The following is an 18,357-nucleotide window of genomic DNA, read 5'->3' on the forward strand; positions in this document are numbered from 1 at the left end:
GGTGGTTTTAATTTGGGCCTCAGTTTTGACTAAATCGAACAACTCAAAGGAAAACACAGCTGAAACCACTGCCTGGTGGCTTAACTCAGCCTCAAATTGTAGGCCTCCAACAGAGCCCAGCAGGTTTTTGGCAAGAAGGCTTGTGAATAGAGCTCATTTTGGAAAGTGAAGAGTTTGATAATAAGTCAGAAAGAGAGGCTTTACCCCAGCAGTCTTAGACTTTGCATAGCCCTGCTAAAAAGAAACCATGAGTATTCTAGTCCCCTACTGGATGTAAGAAATACCTGAGAGATTTCTCTGGCACTTTAAACCAGCTAATTCTATGCTAGAATGCTAAAACCACAGGAAAATGACAAATTTACATGCAAAAGGAAGAACTGAGCTGTGCATAGAAATTTCTCTCATTTGTATTTGATTTACTCTTATTCAGTTCTGAAGGCTTGTAGGTCAGTGGTTGTTCTTGAACTAGTAAAATCTAAAGCCTCTATGGAATTTTTATCCTTGACTCTGCCCCTCCCTGTATTGTTCAACTATGGATGTTCTCGTCAATAGCTGTGATCCAAGGGTCTCTGAGAAAAAGATATTCTACCTCCAACTATGTTAGATACAAGCATAGAGAAGCAGCTGACATGTGATAATTCAGATTTCACTGCTGTTTTCAGAGATCTGATGGTAAATTCCTTCTGAGAATGTTAAATGTGGCACCACTGTCCTTGTGATGAAATCTCTAGAGCATCTCAGAAGAGGACTATAAATTGCTTTTATAGTCGCTTCTCCTCTGGGGAACAAAATTAACTTTTCCCCACAAAGTAGTGCCATAAAAAATTGAAAAGAAACCTGATATAAATATAAATATACTTAGGGTAGTATCTCAGTTTTCTGCCAAGGTAGATAAGCCCACTTATCAGACAGGAGTGGAGCATATAACTGAAAGATGTGCTGAGTGTTCTTAGCAGTGTTATGCAAATAAAGATACAACACTTACTTTTCAGAAATATTTCAGGAATCATATTGCCATAATTACATTCAAAGGGAAATTAGAAAAATTTTAGATTTTCAGTATTTTATAATTAGAGTTTAGACAAGGAGATTTACTACTTCAGTTTTGACCCAAAGAAAAGACATATATTTAAAAAACAAAAACCCTGTGTCTTAGAGCAGGGATGATTTGATATCTCATCTTCATTTTGGGAGGATAACTTCACTGCATATACAATTCTGGGTTGACAGTACTTTAAATGTTATCTTCTGTAGTCTACTGTTTTGTTGTTTTAGTTCATCTTATTATTGCTTTTTAAAGACTTTTTTCCCCATTAGCTGTTTTTAAGATTTTCTCTTTTGTCTTTGGCCTTCAGAAGTTTTGCTGTCATATGCTTACACATAATTTTTCTTTTTCTTTGCTATTTCTCCTTCCCTTCCTCCCACTCCATTTCTGTTGGGGTTTGTTAAGCTTCTTGAATCAGTGTCGTAGTTTTTTTGTTTTGTTTTATTTTTCATTTTTAAATTCTTGGCCATTATCTTTTCCATTCTCTCCCTCTTCTACTTTTGAGACTCCAATTACCCTTATTTTACACATTTTGACTCTGTCTCAAATGTCGGTTATTCTGTTGTTTTTTTCCATTCATTTAAAAATTTTTCTCTGTGTACTTCAGTTTGGATAATTCTACTGACCTGTCTCCTAGTTCATTAATTTATTTGCATCTTCTGCTAGATCTAAAACAATCCATTGGATTTTTAAATTGACATCTTGTCACAAACATCATATGATATCACTTTCATGTGAAATCTAAAAAAAAAAAATGACAAAGATGAACTTACTCATAAAACAGAAAGAGACTCACAGATATAGAAAACATACTTATGGTTACCAAAGGAGAAAGAGGGGGTGAGGGGTAAATTAGCAGTTTGGGATTTGCAGATACGAACTACTATATACAAAATAAATAAACAACAAAGTCCTACTGCATAGCACAGGGAACTATATTCAGTGTCTTGTAATAACCTATAATGAAAAAGAATATGAAAAGAAATATATATAAAACTGAATATATATATATATATATAAAACTTAATCACTATGCTGTACACCAGAAATTAACACAATGTTGTAAATCAACTATACTTCAATTTAAAAAAAAAGAAGCGAGTCTCTAGGTCCAGCCCACACTCAAGGGGAAAAGATTGTATAAGGACTCAAATAACAGAGAGTGGGGAAAAAAATTGAGAGCTTGTCTGTTGAAATTCATGAAGTTGTTTCTTTTCATGGATTCTATTTTTCTGTTAAAAGTATTTATCTTTAAATCTATTTTGCTTCCCTCTATTTTTAACTGAACATACGAATCAGTATTTGAATGCTAACTTTATCTGAATCACCTGTGAGTTGGCTTCTATTTTTCTTATTTTCTCTTGGTTAGTTGTCCTGTCTTCATGTATGTAGTAATTTTTATTGAATACTGGACGTTGGTGTTTAAGAAACTTTAGGGACTCCAAAATGTTTAAAAATATTTTTTAAAGTGTTCAAAGAGTTTAGCTTTCCCTCTGCTAGGCAGATAGACTAGAGGACTGATCACTCAATCTAATCCAATCATAAACCATGCTGGGGTGAGGCCAGATTTTAGTTTTGGTATGACTCAGTTTACCTGTATTTTGTGTTGTTTCTAGTCCTTTCAATAGAGAGTCTGCAAGTCTTTTTGGAATTTATGTTCTGCATTGAAGAGGTTTTTGAATGACTTATTTCATCTACGCTATATAGCTTCAAAATTTCTCTGTTTTAACGGGAGGACAAGTTGTGTGTTTGAAGCGCCTCAAATCTTCAGTTTTGTTACTCTGTTCCCACATAGTTGCCAAAATCTCCTCTGGATTTTCTGTCACTTTGCCATGGACCAAATATGACTTGTCAGCTTCTCACTCTGAAACATCTCTGATCTCTGCAGTTCTCTTTGCTTCTGCAAGGCTCGGTGCCTTCTGTAATTTATCTTGCTTTTCTAGTTCTGGTAAGTGATCTCATTGGCTTGCCCTGAATTGGTTCATACTACCCCAAGCAAAACCTCACATTTAATATTAAAGCAATTTTTCTTTTCCCCTGTTTTCTTTCCTAGATCTGTGACTATCCCATGTAATTTCTACCCAGTCAGTCTTTTGGTAACTGGTTTCTCACAGCCCAGGCTCTCTGTGGCTGTGTGCCTGGTCTTAATGCTTGGTTTCATGAAAGCTGATCTTCACCACCTACTCATATGACTCTGCCAGTCTGTACTGTACCTTGAAATCCTAACTCTGGTCTTTAGGATTGAATTGCCTCTCAGAATCCCATTCCATCTGCTGAACGTTGTTTCAGTTCGGTCTTTTGGATACAAAATTGCTGCCCTTACCACCCACTACTGACTCTGCAATCCTGTGCTCCTACTTGTGTTAACTCCTAACAGCATTGGGACTGCCTGCTCAGGTTCCATCCTTGCCCGGTTCTCTGTTCCTAGTGTCATACTCGGGCACACATTAATCCCATGGTCATCTTAAATTACTTTATTCTTTCCAGACCTTTGCCAAAATAAATACTAGTATGGCACTTAGTCATATCTGGCCATCTGTCATCCATAAACCAGTATATATATACATATGTTTTACAACAAAGCAGAGTGAAAAACAACTGCAAAGCTGAGAGAAGATTTAAAAGAAAAGAATTTGAATGTTGAAAATTTTTTTCTACTTCATTTATCAATTTGGCTTTACATTCCTTTCCTAGAATATGAGTCCCAGAACACATTTGACTGCAATTTAAACCAAATTGGACTACAGTAATCTTAACATTTTCTCTTGACTAACTTTCAAAAGAAGGAAATCAAAAACATTCTCTCTGAATGTTTCAGAGAAGCTTCCCACAGAGAAGGGAGTACGTTCTGCTTTTAAACAAAAACAAAACCATAGCTGAGCCTTTCATAAGCCAGCAAAACACACAGGTTAGTTGTGAAAAGAAAGCTACACTTGCCTGAGTACTGCACATTTTACTGAGGAAATTGACAGAAAGATGTAGCATTTGTTTCAAGTACTAGCTCAACAGGATAGAAAAAGAAATGGGAAAGGATATGCACATGACTGAGACTTACTCTGCAACATAATTAATGTTTTTTGTGCAAAATGTGTTAACAGTGTCTCCTGAAGGAAGAGTAATTTAAATGCTGCCTGGTGTGTAAAGGCTGTGATCTTGTAGTGCTTACTTTCTTGCTAGTAGATTAAGGGAGGTGAAGAGGTGAAGAATCAACCTCTAGTAATACTAACTGTGGCAACTGGAATTTTGTGGTTTGACAAGGGACTTTTTCAGTGCAGAGCTACATAAGGGAAAATGGAAATAGTCATAAGGGTTAGTCCTGGGTTTTCTTGATAACTAAGTATCACAACAACAGTTGCAATATTTCCATTGATGGGCATTAAAAAAGTCAGTCAATTAATTATTATTTTGTCACCATGCCTCATAAACTTACATGGCCTCTTTTCTCCAATTCAAATTTTGGTGTGAAAGTATGTGGAATTCTTACAGCTATATCAGATGAATCTCACTGCCTTAGGAAGCACTTAGAAAATATTTTTTTAATCAAAACTTTGTCTAGCATATAGGAGTGAATGTTGCTAGCTAAATAATGATCTCTTTATATTTATTCCCACTTGGAATATATTTAAACCATTTGATTTTTAATATAAGGGCATCTATGAGGTGTTTTAGGTTTAGTGGAGATAGATGGTTGATAGTTTATAAAACTACTTAAAAATGTGACAACACAATAATTCACACTGTATATTTTCTGATATTTTTAAAAGATTACAAAACATCAATTATAGATGGATGATTTTTAATGATAAATTTGATATAAAAGGTATCAAATGGAACTCCAACAAAAATTTTAGCAATATAAATTAAAATTTTAGCTTTATTTTTAATAGTCCAAGGTAATTCAGGAAATTAATCTGATCTATTTTTCCAGCATTTGTCTTGCAATCCATGCCTTGAGAAAAGGATCTCTCTGCAGAGGCACTGTCTTAGATTGCTTAATATTGGATGGACACAATACCTTTTTCAGTTATTAATAACATTAAAATTATAGAAGTCAGTGGATTAAATGCTTAATTACACACACAGTAAAAAACCTATTTGGCAGGAAATTAAGAAGCCTTGAGTCCGTTTTCATTCAGGTTTTTGTTAATTGTAGCATCAGGAGTCAATGTGCCATATAAAAATGAGCCAAGAGCTTAGTAGTAGCTTAGCATGTTGGTTAACTAGAATATAGGTGTTCCACACACAAAAATTTCCTAGAGTTTAAAATTTCTTTCACTTGGCTTTCTCACTATTTTCTTAAGTAGGCTTTAATATGTACTAGTTAGAGCTTGAAGGAAGTGGGGAACTGTCTCAAGTATTTCTATAGAGACAATCCAACAGAGACCTTAATATGGATGGCAAAGAGGCATTTAGAAGAGGCTATTCCAGTCTTCATTCCTAAACTTCCTATGGTGGTGATTAAATCACAGTTTTGATTTTTTTCTTTTTATGGCAATTGCTACAAGGAAGAAAAGTTATGTAAACTGTTTATCACACAGCATTTAAATGATAGAGTGGACAAGTTGATTCAAATGAGTGCCACTGACCACAAAAACAATTAAACATGATATTTATTATAGCATTTTGCATGTGTTTTAGGTGGCCAGAGTCTTGGATCCATGCCAAAGTGGTCAGATAAAACAAGTATCAATGAAAACAAACCTACAGTCTCTGTCACGGAAAGAAAAGAAAAAACTGGGAAATCTCAATTTCCTTCCTCTTGTTGGACCAGACATACTTGGCTCTAACCCTATCAGCTAATAGCAATGTTTGGATAATGTCAAAGGAATGCCTTGATACATGAAATAATCAAGCTGGTTTCTTATGTGTGATTTGCCATCACACACAATGATGGGAGTTTGGTGAAAGTCAATCCTACTGTAGTGAACTCTACCGAACTGGTTTATGATTGGCCACACTGCTTTGTCCTCTGACACTCCCCTCACATCAACAGACAAATGTGATATCATTGCAGCAACAAGCAAGGAGTCATTTTGCTGCTTCAACCTACCATTCTGCAAACTGAGAAAAGAAATTGATCACTGCATTTTGGGAATAGTATTTCTGTTTGGTCTTTTGGTGTGAAATTAACTAAAATCACAAAATACAAAGTTTTTTTAAAAAATGTGTTCTAGTATTTTCCATAACATGAAATGAGTACATGATAATGTAACAAACATATATGATTATAATTTGTTGACAGATGACTAAAATAGACAAAGTTTCTGTCAACTAATGAGAACAGCTCCCAAATGAGTGAAATGGAAAAAAAAAAAAAGTCGTATGTTTGAATCCTGAATAAAATGTAATGTTTCCCTTTTTTGATACTTTCCAAAAAATCAGAATAGGGAAGAATAGAAGTTATTTTGGAATCATGCAATACAGGTTTCCCTTTACTCAGTTTCCACCCATGGACATCTTATCTAACTATAGTACAATAATAAAATCACTAAATTGGTATTAGTACAGCCTATGTTTATAGTTCTACACCACTTTATCTTGCATGGATTCCCACCTCTGCAATCAAGAAACAGACTGATTCCATGACCATAAAGATCTTCTTCTTGCTACTGCCTTATGCTCACAGCTCTCTCTCCCATAATCCCCAGTCCCTGGCAACCACTAATCTGTTCTCCATCTCTATAATTTTGTCATTTAAGAGTATTATATAAACTGAATCATACAACATGTGACTTTTTGAGATTAATTTTTTTCACTCCACATATTGCTCTTGTGTATAATTAGGTCATTTTTAATTTTTTATCCACCATGCTGATCTCTGTCTTTTAATCAGCGGATACAGGTCACTTACATGTAATGTAATTATTCATAAGTTAGGGCTTGGTTTTTGTTTTCTGATCTCTCTTTTTTTGTTTCTGTTTTCTTGTTTCTATCATCCTGCAGTTCATGTGAACATTTTTTATAATTCTATTTTGATTTATCTATACTATTTTTGTGTATATCTGTACAAATTTCTTAGTGATTGCTCTACTACATATACATGATTTGATTTATCACAGTCTCCTAGTGCCAACATTTTATCAGTTTGAGTGAAGTATAGAAACCTTATTTCTCTTTAAGTCCCTACTTTCTCTCATTCACAATGTGATTTTCTTAAGTATTACTCTACATACACTGAGGACAATACCATGCAATGTTAAAATTTTTGTATCAACTGTCAGACAGAATGTAGAAAATTCAAGAGAAGAAGTAGTCTGTTATTTACCAATATTTTTTCTCTTTCCATCATTCTTCTGACCTGATGTTCCAAGATTCCTTTTTAAATCACTTCCCTTTTGATTAAAGAAATACCTTAAGCCTTCCTTTTAGGATAGGTTTACTGGTGACAAATTCTCATAGTTTCCCTTCATCTGAGGTTGTCTTTGTTTCACTTTGACTCTTAAAGCCTAGCTTCACTGATTATGGAATCAGAGTTGACAGTTCTGTTCACTACTTAAAAAAATGTGCCACTTTCTTCTGGATTTCATGGTTTCTGACTGAAAAGTACTGTTATCAAGTTGCTTTTCCCTATTGTAAGATGTTGTTTCTCTCAGGCTGCCTCAGTACAACTAGGTGGTTGTGAAAATGCCACCTTCTCTTTTGGTTTTCTCACATAGATGGGAAGAAGAGCAGTTAATGTCTAAAAGTTTTCAGTCTTTTAGAAAGTGGGTGTCCCTTTCCTGGTTCTTTGGTTAGAAAAAGTAGGCTTTTTGGGAGCTTCTTTTTTTTTTGTCTGTTACTGTTAGCTTTCTGGATTGCCAGCTTCTCCAGCCTCTAATGCAAGACATGAGTCAAATGGAAACCTAGGGAACTTGCTTTTGTGCTGTTCCTTAGGTCTGAAGTCCCTAGCTGGTCTGCTTTCTTCCCTCTGCATTTTAGAGTCTCCTTATTTTTATTTTATGTATAAAGCCCAAGGTTTTTAAGTTTTCTTGCTAGTCTAGAGAGTTTTACCTTTGCTGAGTTTTTTATTCTGTGACAAAATTTGTATTTCTAATTCTTTCTTTTATATCCATCTGTTCTTGTTTCAGTTTAGCTAATTTTTAATTTAAAAAATGAATATAATTTCTTCTTTCTCTCTTTGTGGGTATTAAATATATTTGTTTTAAAGACATTTTTAGATTGCTTTGAAGTTTTCATCTGAAGGGAATTCATCTTCCAATTGCTTTTCCAACAATCATTCTTTTTTTTTTTATATAGTGTTTATTTTATTTGAAGTACAGTTGATTTACAATGTTTCAGGTATACAGCAAAGTGATTCAAGTATATATGTGTGTAAATATACATTTTTTTCAGATTCTTTTCTATTATAGGTTATTGCAAGATATTAAACATAGTTCCCTGCGTTACACAGTAGGTCCTTGTTGTTTATCTATTTTATATATAGTAGTATGTACCTATTAATCTCAAATTCCTAATTTATCCCTCTCCATCTTCCCCTTTGGTAACCATAAGTTTGTTTTCTTTGTGAGTCTTTCTGTTTTGTAAATACATTCATTTGTATCATTGGCGGTCATTCTTAAATATTCTTTTCTTCCCTTGTTTTGAGATTTTAATTTTCAATTCATCATGAGTGAAAAGTTTCTCCACTCTGTGCTCACCTTTCCTTGTTAATGTTCTTGAGTCTTTCCCCATTCAACAGTACAAACTTTTAATCTGGACTCATTCTTAATTTGGACCTCAGGACTCCTGTTCCATGGTGAAATTAGAAATAGAGCAGATACAGTCACTGACTCCAAGGTGGCTTGTCTCAAGTTGTCTACTTTCTCCTGTCTCCCTGGATACACAGATTGGTGCCTTTTCTTAGCATAGGTGAGAGAGCCCTGCTTCTGGTTCCAGTCAGCAAGGCTAGCTTTTGTTCCTTAACTTCACATGAAGTCAATGTCTTCTCTCAGAGGTAAGAACTCTGAGCTGTCTATGCCTCCTTCTGGATCTAAAGTCTTTCAAGCCCATGGTTTCTTACCTGCTTATTGTATTTTTCTGTTCTTATATCTATGGTTCGTAGAGATGTTTGACTAATTTTGAACTGTGACTGCATCATTTTAGTCATCTCTTTTTAAATTTAATTTGTCATTGCTATTGCTTTTGAGCAGAGGAGTCTTCAAAGCATGAACTTACAACACTTTTTACTGGAAGGACTCCAGTTTCCTTTAAACTGATGTTTTCCCTCACATTTCCAAAATAAATGCCTAAAATAAAGACTCAAGTGACCCTGTTACCTAAATTCATAAAAAGGCTCTATCTTTTGGTTTTATTCTAAGAAATTATATCTCTCCTTACAAAGCATTTTAGATATGGGTCAGGCTCTTCAGCAGTCAATATCCTGAGTAAATCATGTATTTCCATGGTTTTAGTTATTGTCTGAGGCTGACATCTATAAAAGAATATGTGAAATTTGATGACCACAGGATAGGGTATATAATGATGGATACTATGATACAGGCATAGATAAAGTGCTGTGAGTTTTGGGTGGAGGAAGATGACTCTCAGTTGGGAATAGGGGAGGCATGAATTGGGAAAGATTTCCCAGAGGAGGAGCCATTTGAACAGAACTATGAGGGACTGTGGTATTTGGTTTAAGGAAAGGAACGTTATGGGTAGGAGGAACAAACACCCAAAAGCAGCAAGCTGGGAGTATAATTTAAAAGGTGCTGCCACTGTTTTTTGTTTTTTTTTTTTAATACTTTGTTTCTTCTCTAATCAATAAGTAAATCAAAGTAAAGAGCTCTCATTATCATTGGACTTGTTTGGAAATCGTTTCACTTCTCACTTTTTCCACTAACATATCTTGTATCAGCTTTTGACAATTTTAATTGAAGTTTAAAATCTTCTCTTCATATCCTTAATTCCTACCTTTTTGTCCCTCTTTAACTGGCCCCACGTGACATATTTTAAATTATATTTTTTTCCATGAACTTCTTTTCAGTTACACTATCTACTTTCTAATAATGACTCTCCAGTGTTCTTCATATCACATACAGAATCCTGCCAGGAATAACAAAAATATTTTCATGGTGTAATTTTTGTTCGTGGTTAGTACTTTTTTTCCTTTTGCTTAAGGTTTTATTGGTAGTTTTTTTTAGAAGAGTGTTAGATTTATGAAAAAATTGAAGAGTTTCCCCTATTATTAACATTTTACATTAGTCATTAAAGTATAACATTTTTACAATTAATTGATATGATATTGATTGCTATATTATTATTGATATATTATTGATACTGATATATTATTATTAACTGAAGTTCATCATTTATTTAGAGTTCCCTAGTTCTTACCCAATGCCCTTTTTTGGTTCTAGGGTCTCATCCAGGATACTTCATTACATTTAGTTATTATGTCTCCTTAGGCTCTTCCTGACTGTGACAGTTTCTCAGACTTTCCTTGTTTTTGATGCCCATATTACTCAGGGTTCTCCAGAGAAACAAAGCCAATAGAATATATAGGAAGAGACTTATTATGAGGGGTTGACTCATGTGAATACAGAAGCTGAGAAGTCCCATAATCTGTCATCTGCAAGCTAGAGGCCTGGCTTGGGGGCCTTCAGAATTGGACTGGAGCTAAACCATTGGCTTTCTGGGACTTGAGCTTGGATCTAAAGAGTCTCTGGTAGACAGCATAGTTGGATCCTGTATTCTTATCCATTTTGCTAATCTTAGCCTTTTGGAGATTTAAAATCTATTTACATTTAAAATAGTTATTAATAAGGAAAGACTTCCTCCTTCGTTTTGGTATTTGTTTTCTATTTGCCTCATAGCTTTTTTGTTTCTCATTTCCTGCATTCCTGTTTTCTATTGTGTTTCGTTGATTTTCTTGTAGTGAATTGTTTAAATTTCTTTCTCATTTCCCTATGTGTACATTCTACAGCTGTTTTCTTTGCAGTTACTATGGAGATTACATTCAAAACCCTAGAGTTATAACATTTTAATTTGAATTTATACTGGTTTAACTTCAATAACATACAAAGACTCTGCTTTTTACAGCTCTCTCCCCATCCCTTTTGGTTACAGATATCACAAAATTACATCCTTATACACTGTGTGCCCCAAAACATAAACTAATAATTCTTTAAATTCATTAGTCTCTTAAATTACATAGGGAACAAAATGTGGAGTTAAAAACCAAACCTGTAGTTACATTAGCTTTTAGATATTCTTTGACGAATGCCTCGTTCAGTTTTTAAACCTTGGCATCAGTCTCTCAGCTTTGGGACTAACCTAAGAGACAGGAAAGGGCAAAGGTCTAGGAGACAAGAGGCAAATACCATGCAAAGTAGGTGAGGAGGAAGGGAAGAGGCCCAGCCCACAGCGTACCTCCCCCATCTGTGGAAGGGGAGGACGTGAGCCCCTCTTCCTCCTCTATCCCCTGCCTCACAACTCTTTTCTGTACGGACTATGTGGAAGTTGCCCCAGAACTGTCATAGGACATATTTCTGACAAAGTAACTGATTCTTTCCAGGTGCATGTAGAGAGGGTGCTGCCTCTCTTAGAGTCAGTGATTGGGCTGAGTGGAAAAGCAGATTTGTTCTGCTTGGTGGCAAGCTTGAGGAAAACTGACAGAGGCTACAGCAAAATCCATGAGAGGAGGAGATTGTTTATGCCTTAGCACTGTGAGGTTGATGACGCTCGCCGTTGCTCTAAGAGTCCTTCCCCTGGCATCTTTCTAGACTGCTGGAAGGTGGGCCATTTGGGTTTCAGGAGGGATGCTTTCTTTACTGCCTCTTTTGACCTTTGGGAGAGAGTCATCTCAGAAAGAAACCACCGCTTTCTGCCTCTCGCTTGCATCTCAGTCTCTAGACTAAGCTATGTATATTGCATAAGCATAAGGCAATTATTGAATCACTTTGATCTGTGTTATTGAAAATGTTATTATGCATATTGTAGGGAAAAATATTGCCTTTCTAATAAATGATACCTACTTCTCTTGCAGAGATAGATGACAAGAAGGTGACCAACACACAAGCAGAAGTAAGTTTTCTTGTATTTTGTATAAATGTATCAAAATCTATTAAAAACACAACCAGTTTGATTTGCTGTCATATAAAATATGATTATTAACATAACTGCATTGTAAAAACTATTTAGTTGGCTTTTCCTGATGGAACAAACAGTAAAATGATGTCATTTAATCTCTGCCTCTATTATCCTTGATTCTCTACCTATGAAATACCAGTCCCTGAAGAAACTTCTGAAATAAACTCTTGATTCTAGAGGCAAGATATTATAGTGATCCTTTCAATTTAGTGACTAGTTGTTTATGACCAATAGGGACAGCCAGTGTTGGAATCATGGAACAAGAAGGTGGGGGACAGGCAGCTCTTAAGGGTCTTCTTGTGTGAAGCCTACCACATACCCCTGAGGCCAGAGTGTCCACATACACATACACATGTAGGTGTTCAGATTGAAAACAGGTGCCAGGGGAGGCCAGGGAGCTGATAATATAGGATACATAGACTACAAGATGATGAGCAAACTTGCATCCAGAAATGGAACAAATATTGAAGAGGACTCATGCAGACTTAATCGTCTGTTCCCGGCCACACGAGTAGGCATACAGCAGCACTCAGTGGATGATGGAGAAAGAACAAAATATCAGAAAGTATCTCTCAAGATTTTTCTAAAAATTTAGTGAGATTGTAAATGTGAAATGCTTTGAAAACTAAACTCTTACATAAATATAGTTTTTATTACTTAATAAGTTTTACCACTGTTACTAAACAAATTTTTCTATAGAATTAATTTTCTACTTGATCTTTGAATCTGTGTATGGAAATACAGAAGACATTCTGGAGGTGAATGATTCTCAAAATCAACCAGACATGACTGAATACAGGAGAAGTACAACAGCAGCATCAGCCAACCACACATTTGCATTAACTCGGAGTTGCCCTGACTGCACTTGTGCATAGTGGGCTGGTACCAGAACACTCTTCCGGAGAAATCTGCTTGTACCATTTCCTTTGGTTGATACAAACTTGGTAACTATTTGGCCGAGGTTTTTACTTTTTAATAGATTGTTTTTGCATCAGTTAAATATCATCTTGATGATACCTTTGAAGGCAATTAAACTTTAATATGTGTGAGTAAAGATGCCTCAAGGTCTATTTACAACTTGATGAAACAGTTTCTAGTTTTTTTCAGACTCTGCTTATTATGTTCTTTCTGATATGCATGGAAACCTATAACAGTCCTCAAAAAGTATCTTCTAACTATACTTGAACTTTTCAAATCAAAAATAATTGCTCCAAACACTAAAACCCCTGCCTTTGCCACAATGAAATGTAAATAGGCATACTATTAAAAAGGAGTCTTTGACATAATCTGATTGAGGTGTAAATCACACATATATAATTTATTATAATAAATAATGCTTTATGCATATATACATATCTATATGTCTATCTGCCTGCCTGTCTGTCTATCTATCCATCCATCCATCCTTGGGAGACAGAGATAAGAGAGAGGGAGATCATCTTATTATTTGTAGTTTTGACCCTGAAAAATGTTCCTGTGTTTCAATTTTTATCATTTTAATGCAAAACATTTCTTCCTCAATGTATTAATCCTGTTACAATGTGCTGTCACAGAAGAGTGTTAAATAACAGTTTTATTAGGAAAGATCTGTTGAACGTATAAAAGAATATTATCTCAACGTTGTAATTCCAAGTAAATGGAAATAGTAGATTGAACATCTTAATTCCATAGGGTTATAGACTGGTCTTACTTCCCAAGGACTCTCATTAGCCTTCCAGAACCATTAACAATCCTATGAACAGCTATAATTACACCATGGTCATAACTTTGGGAGTATATTTTGTTCTGGCATTTATGCTTTTCTCTAAAATGGAAAGGATTAGTCCTATCACTTTCTCTCTTTCTTTTTAAAGTAAACTGTTACTGGTGAGAAAGTAAAAAGAATAATTTCAAAACTGCAGTGGATGAAGTTTTATGATCAAATAGACCCTATAGCTTCATATATCAAATAAGACTGTGATATCAGTGAACATGTGTATGATTTCTCATTGATTAGAGTCTGTTTCATGACAGGGAGAAATCAGAAAGCACACGGCAGTGTTTCTTTCCCTCAAAGGGCTGATGACATTGTACTTCTTTTTTTCCCCAAATATAAGACTTTTACTTCTTTCTCTTTATTCAGTCACAGAATGCCTCCCCTAAGCAAAGGAAGCAGAGTGTGTACACACCACCCGCCATGAAAGGTACTGTCCAGGTACTGTTTTGGGATGTTGTGAGTGTTGAATTCGCGGGCAGCCCATTCGTTCTCCAGTGCCATGTACTTGCTTATAAGCTACATCTAGATTCAGCGCTACAACTTGGTAACGTGACTTTCTGTTAAGAGATGTTATTTGATGCCTCACCAAGAGTGAAATTGGTGGTTGAAGAAGGGACAGTTAGAGATATCTCAAAAATCTCAATCTGGAAATTCAGATTTTCCAAAATAATGACAAAAGTTTTCTTTTACCCTCTCTCTTATGTTTTCCTTGAAGAGATTTTTTTTTTCCAGAATCCCTGATTAATCTTGCCCATGTTGGCAGATGATTATCATTTTTTTCCCTTGGCTTAGGCAAAGTCTATCTTGAATTTCAGGCAGATATAATAGAAAGTGTTGCTTCACTGGCCTGTGTCAGGAGCATCTCTGTGAAACCCAATCAAACAGCTATTAGCTGTACATGTAACAGCTGTTGAAACAACAACTAAGAATGCTAGCTCAGAGTCCAGCATTTTCCCAGAATTCCCCTAACCCTCCCCCAAATTAGCACTGCTAAAAGAACATCCAAGTATATCAGAATTCTGACCAACACCACTTCTAGGGAAGGCTTCTTTTATTTCTCACACAACAGTGTTCCTGACACGGTGCAGAGTGTGTGCAATCCAGTATCTCATGTTCCAGTCTGGCATGTAGGCTGTTGGCCCAGTGGCTCGTTGTGCAGTCATCCAGCTCCGTTTCAACTACAGGAGAGGCCAGCTGAGCAGCTTCCTCTGGAGACTGGAGAGATGTCTAAATTGGGAGTGAAATTTTCCACTCTGTATTCTCTCTAGATCTGGGGCCTTTTCAGGGAGGTGGGATATAAATGGACACATTAATAGCTACTTTCTCTAAACTTCCTTCCTCTGCAGCGATAAAATACCAAGTTTGCTTGTTCATCAGACAGCAGTAAATAATGCAGTCATCAGCAGTGTAGTTCATTCCAGGGTAATTATGGAGACCATCAGGCCTCCCTCTCTCAAGATCATTGTAATGGTTTTGAAGATACTTTCCCTTTTGTAAGTCATCGTGTACTTTTAAGACACATCAATTTTGGCATGAATGGGCCCCAATGAAGGATGTATGTCCACTCATTTAATGATTTCCTCTGTTCTATTTTGGGTTAGCTTAACTAAATAAAGTAAGACTGTTCTCATGTCCTCAGAGAATAATAGTATTATTTTTAAAGGAAAATCTTAAAATCAAGGCCCCAAGGGTTCATGGTTTTTATTATATTTAGCTCTCAAATATCATTAGAATGTGGGATCCTAACATTTAGGGAAGTTAGTCAAATTGTACCATTTTTTACACATAACCTCACTACTGTTGAGCCCTTAAAGATGGTCATTCAATGATAATCATTTTTGGTCATGAGTTAAAGGCTTGAGAAAGCCAGTAATTCTTTCATGAGGCTATTCGGGTACAATTACAAACCACTTAGGTCCTCATTTATAACCAGTAAATACTGAGGAAAGTCTCCTGCTGCTGATAAAAGAGAGAGGGCCACTAAATCCACATGTTTTATTCAGTATACTTGTCCTTTAGAGCTAGAAATAAATATTTCAGGACAAAATTAAGCAGTGGTAACATACGGTATATTGTGAAGCTTCAATCATAAAAAAGATGAATTAGAAAGGAAAAGTTATTGAAATGCAAAATCAATAATACAATTGCTCTGGAACATGCAATTGCAGTGGAACATGCAATTATTGAGTGTAAAAAAGTTTGTTAAGAGAAGCAAAGCAGCACTGGATGTGATTAATAGTTCCAAAAGAAATCTCTTTGACCAAATGGCCAACTAGGGTTTCATGAATGAACCAATGAGTAACTGGTTAGTAAGCAAAACGAAACAAAATAAACAAAACAAAACAAAAAAACTAACCAGACTCCTTCCTGCTTCTCTCGTATAGGTTGTGAGGAGTTACTGGATACAGAGGCCAAAGTGGCAGGAGAGAGATGCTGCATCTCACCTGTGTCACCCCAATTAATGCCTAGACACACTGGTCTCCTATCTTCTCCAGTCACTAATTTTTCCCTCTTTCAGTTGCTATGGTATTTGTGGCTCCACCAGATTTCAGGAAACAGGGACATGTCCAGGTTACCTCTTGTGATGAAGGTTTAAATGAAGATGCAGGGGTGGGGAGGAGGGAAGAAATAGAGCAGAGGGAGCCATTTTACCAGGTACGCTGTTAGGACTGATGTGCTGATGACCTCCCAACTCATACCTGCAGCCCTCACACAGCTCTTGAACTTCAGCCCCTGTCTCTAACTAGCTACCGATTTTTTTCACTTGAATGAATGAATGACGTTTATTGAGGCTTCTCATATTTAATATATCCAAAACCAAACTCATTGGCTCTTTTTGGGGGCTTTCCCCATCTCAATAAATTATGTTCAGATGTTGAGAACAAAAATCTTTGCATAATCCTTGACTGCTCTCCTTGACCCCACTCGTCATCTACTCTTGTTAACTCTAACCTCAAGATGCACCCCTTCACCACTTTCCGTATTTTCCACTGCAGCTACCTTGTGTGAGCCACCATTCTTTCTTGCCTGAGCAGCTGAAATAGCTTCCTGAAATGGTCTCCTGCTTCTGCTCTTGACCCTCCACAGTCTAGTCTCCACACACAAACCAGAGTAATTCCTCTAACCTACAAACAGGATCATGCCATCCCCCTGATCAAAATCCTCACAAAGTTTCTGTTGCATTCAGGATAACATGAATAATCCAATTACAGCTCACAAGTCCCTGAATGAGCTGCGCTGGCCTCCCTCTCTGACCTCATCTCCTTTTGCTCCAGCCTTTGTTCATTGGGGTTCAACGTCATGGACCTTTTCACTGTTCACAAACATCTCCATCACACTTCCATATCAGAGCATTTGCACTTCCCATTTTCTCTGCTTGGAATGCTCTGTACCCAGTGGCCTCACCGTTGGCTCAGCTGATGTTCCCTCCTCAGAGAGGTCTTCCTTTCCTGATAATTGCTCTCCTACCATCCCTATCAATGTCCTTACAACACTGCCTTATTTTTTTCCATAGCATTCATCATTATGTACCTAGAGTGAGGTGTCCAAGACAACAGTTTTATTCATTTGGTATTCCTTCCACCTAAAAAAGATACACACAATAGGTGCTCAAGAAATACTTGTTGAATAAATGAACTGTAATGAACTGGGGAATCCAGCCACACTGTCATCTGCTTGGAAGAAGATGTTTCTTAAACCTTTTTCTACTAATTGTCATACTTGTGACTCTGCTTCTGTTTCTCTGTGCTTCTCCCTCTGCTCAATTGTCCCTTAATTCTTATGTTCCTACTTATCTATATGTTTTTCTAGTGTTACTTTTTCCACTCCCCTCCCCTCTAATTAAAGAGAAGATCTGATTTGGAAAATCAGTGACCATCCAGAATGATGCAATCAATTTGGCTGGATTCCTAAGAAAGGTCATCTCAGGGACCACTGGAACCAATAGATGATTGCCTCTGACTAGGTCTGGTTCCTCTGTCAATTAGTTCCTGGCCAAGGTGACAGCATGGTATGACATAAACTTGGCAATGTAAATAGAAGTCTGGAAATAGCTGTCTTTCTTTAGAGATGTTTCATGGCTTGTCCAGCACATTTACTCTTAGAAAGTAGTAACAGATTTAGTTCCTGGTCTCGTCATCTTTCTAGTCATAACATCATAGTCACTCAACGTTGTCAAGGAGCTTAAAGGTTAACTAGTGCAACTATCTACTGATGCATCAGACATCACTTCCCTTTTTTCTATTGCATTTAACCTCAGGGTATTAAATTGGCTATGTTTTCTTGAGGATTCTAATATTTTAAACCTGGGTTGTAGCCAGATAATTAAAAATTCCAGATGATTCTGCTGTAGCAAGTCTAAAGACTGACCAGACTCCAGATATCCAATCAGCTATTGAACATGTTTTTCTTATGTCATAGGTCACTATCTCACAGAGATCAAAGATCATGCGATTAAAATTAGCATGTTCAGGACTGGCCTTTTGATCTC

At 36.3% G+C, this 18,357-nt stretch overlaps 1 protein-coding gene across 1 annotated transcript in view; it reads left to right on the plus strand.

Moving 5' to 3' along the window:
• Positions 1–18,357, plus strand: part of PPP1R1C (protein phosphatase 1 regulatory inhibitor subunit 1C) — a 106,215-nt gene that overhangs the window by 45,138 nt on the left and 42,720 nt on the right. Inside the window, exons 3-4 of the mRNA XM_064484959.1 lie at positions 12,009–12,046; positions 14,235–14,295. Of these exons, the coding sequence (XP_064341029.1) occupies positions 12,009–12,046; positions 14,235–14,295 (99 nt within the window). The remainder of the gene's footprint in view (positions 1–12,008; positions 12,047–14,234; positions 14,296–18,357) is intronic.

The sequence above is a fragment of the Camelus dromedarius genome, chromosome 4 (assembly GCF_036321535.1).
Source record: "Camelus dromedarius isolate mCamDro1 chromosome 4, mCamDro1.pat, whole genome shotgun sequence".
Lineage (NCBI taxonomy): Eukaryota > Metazoa > Chordata > Mammalia > Artiodactyla > Camelidae > Camelus > Camelus dromedarius.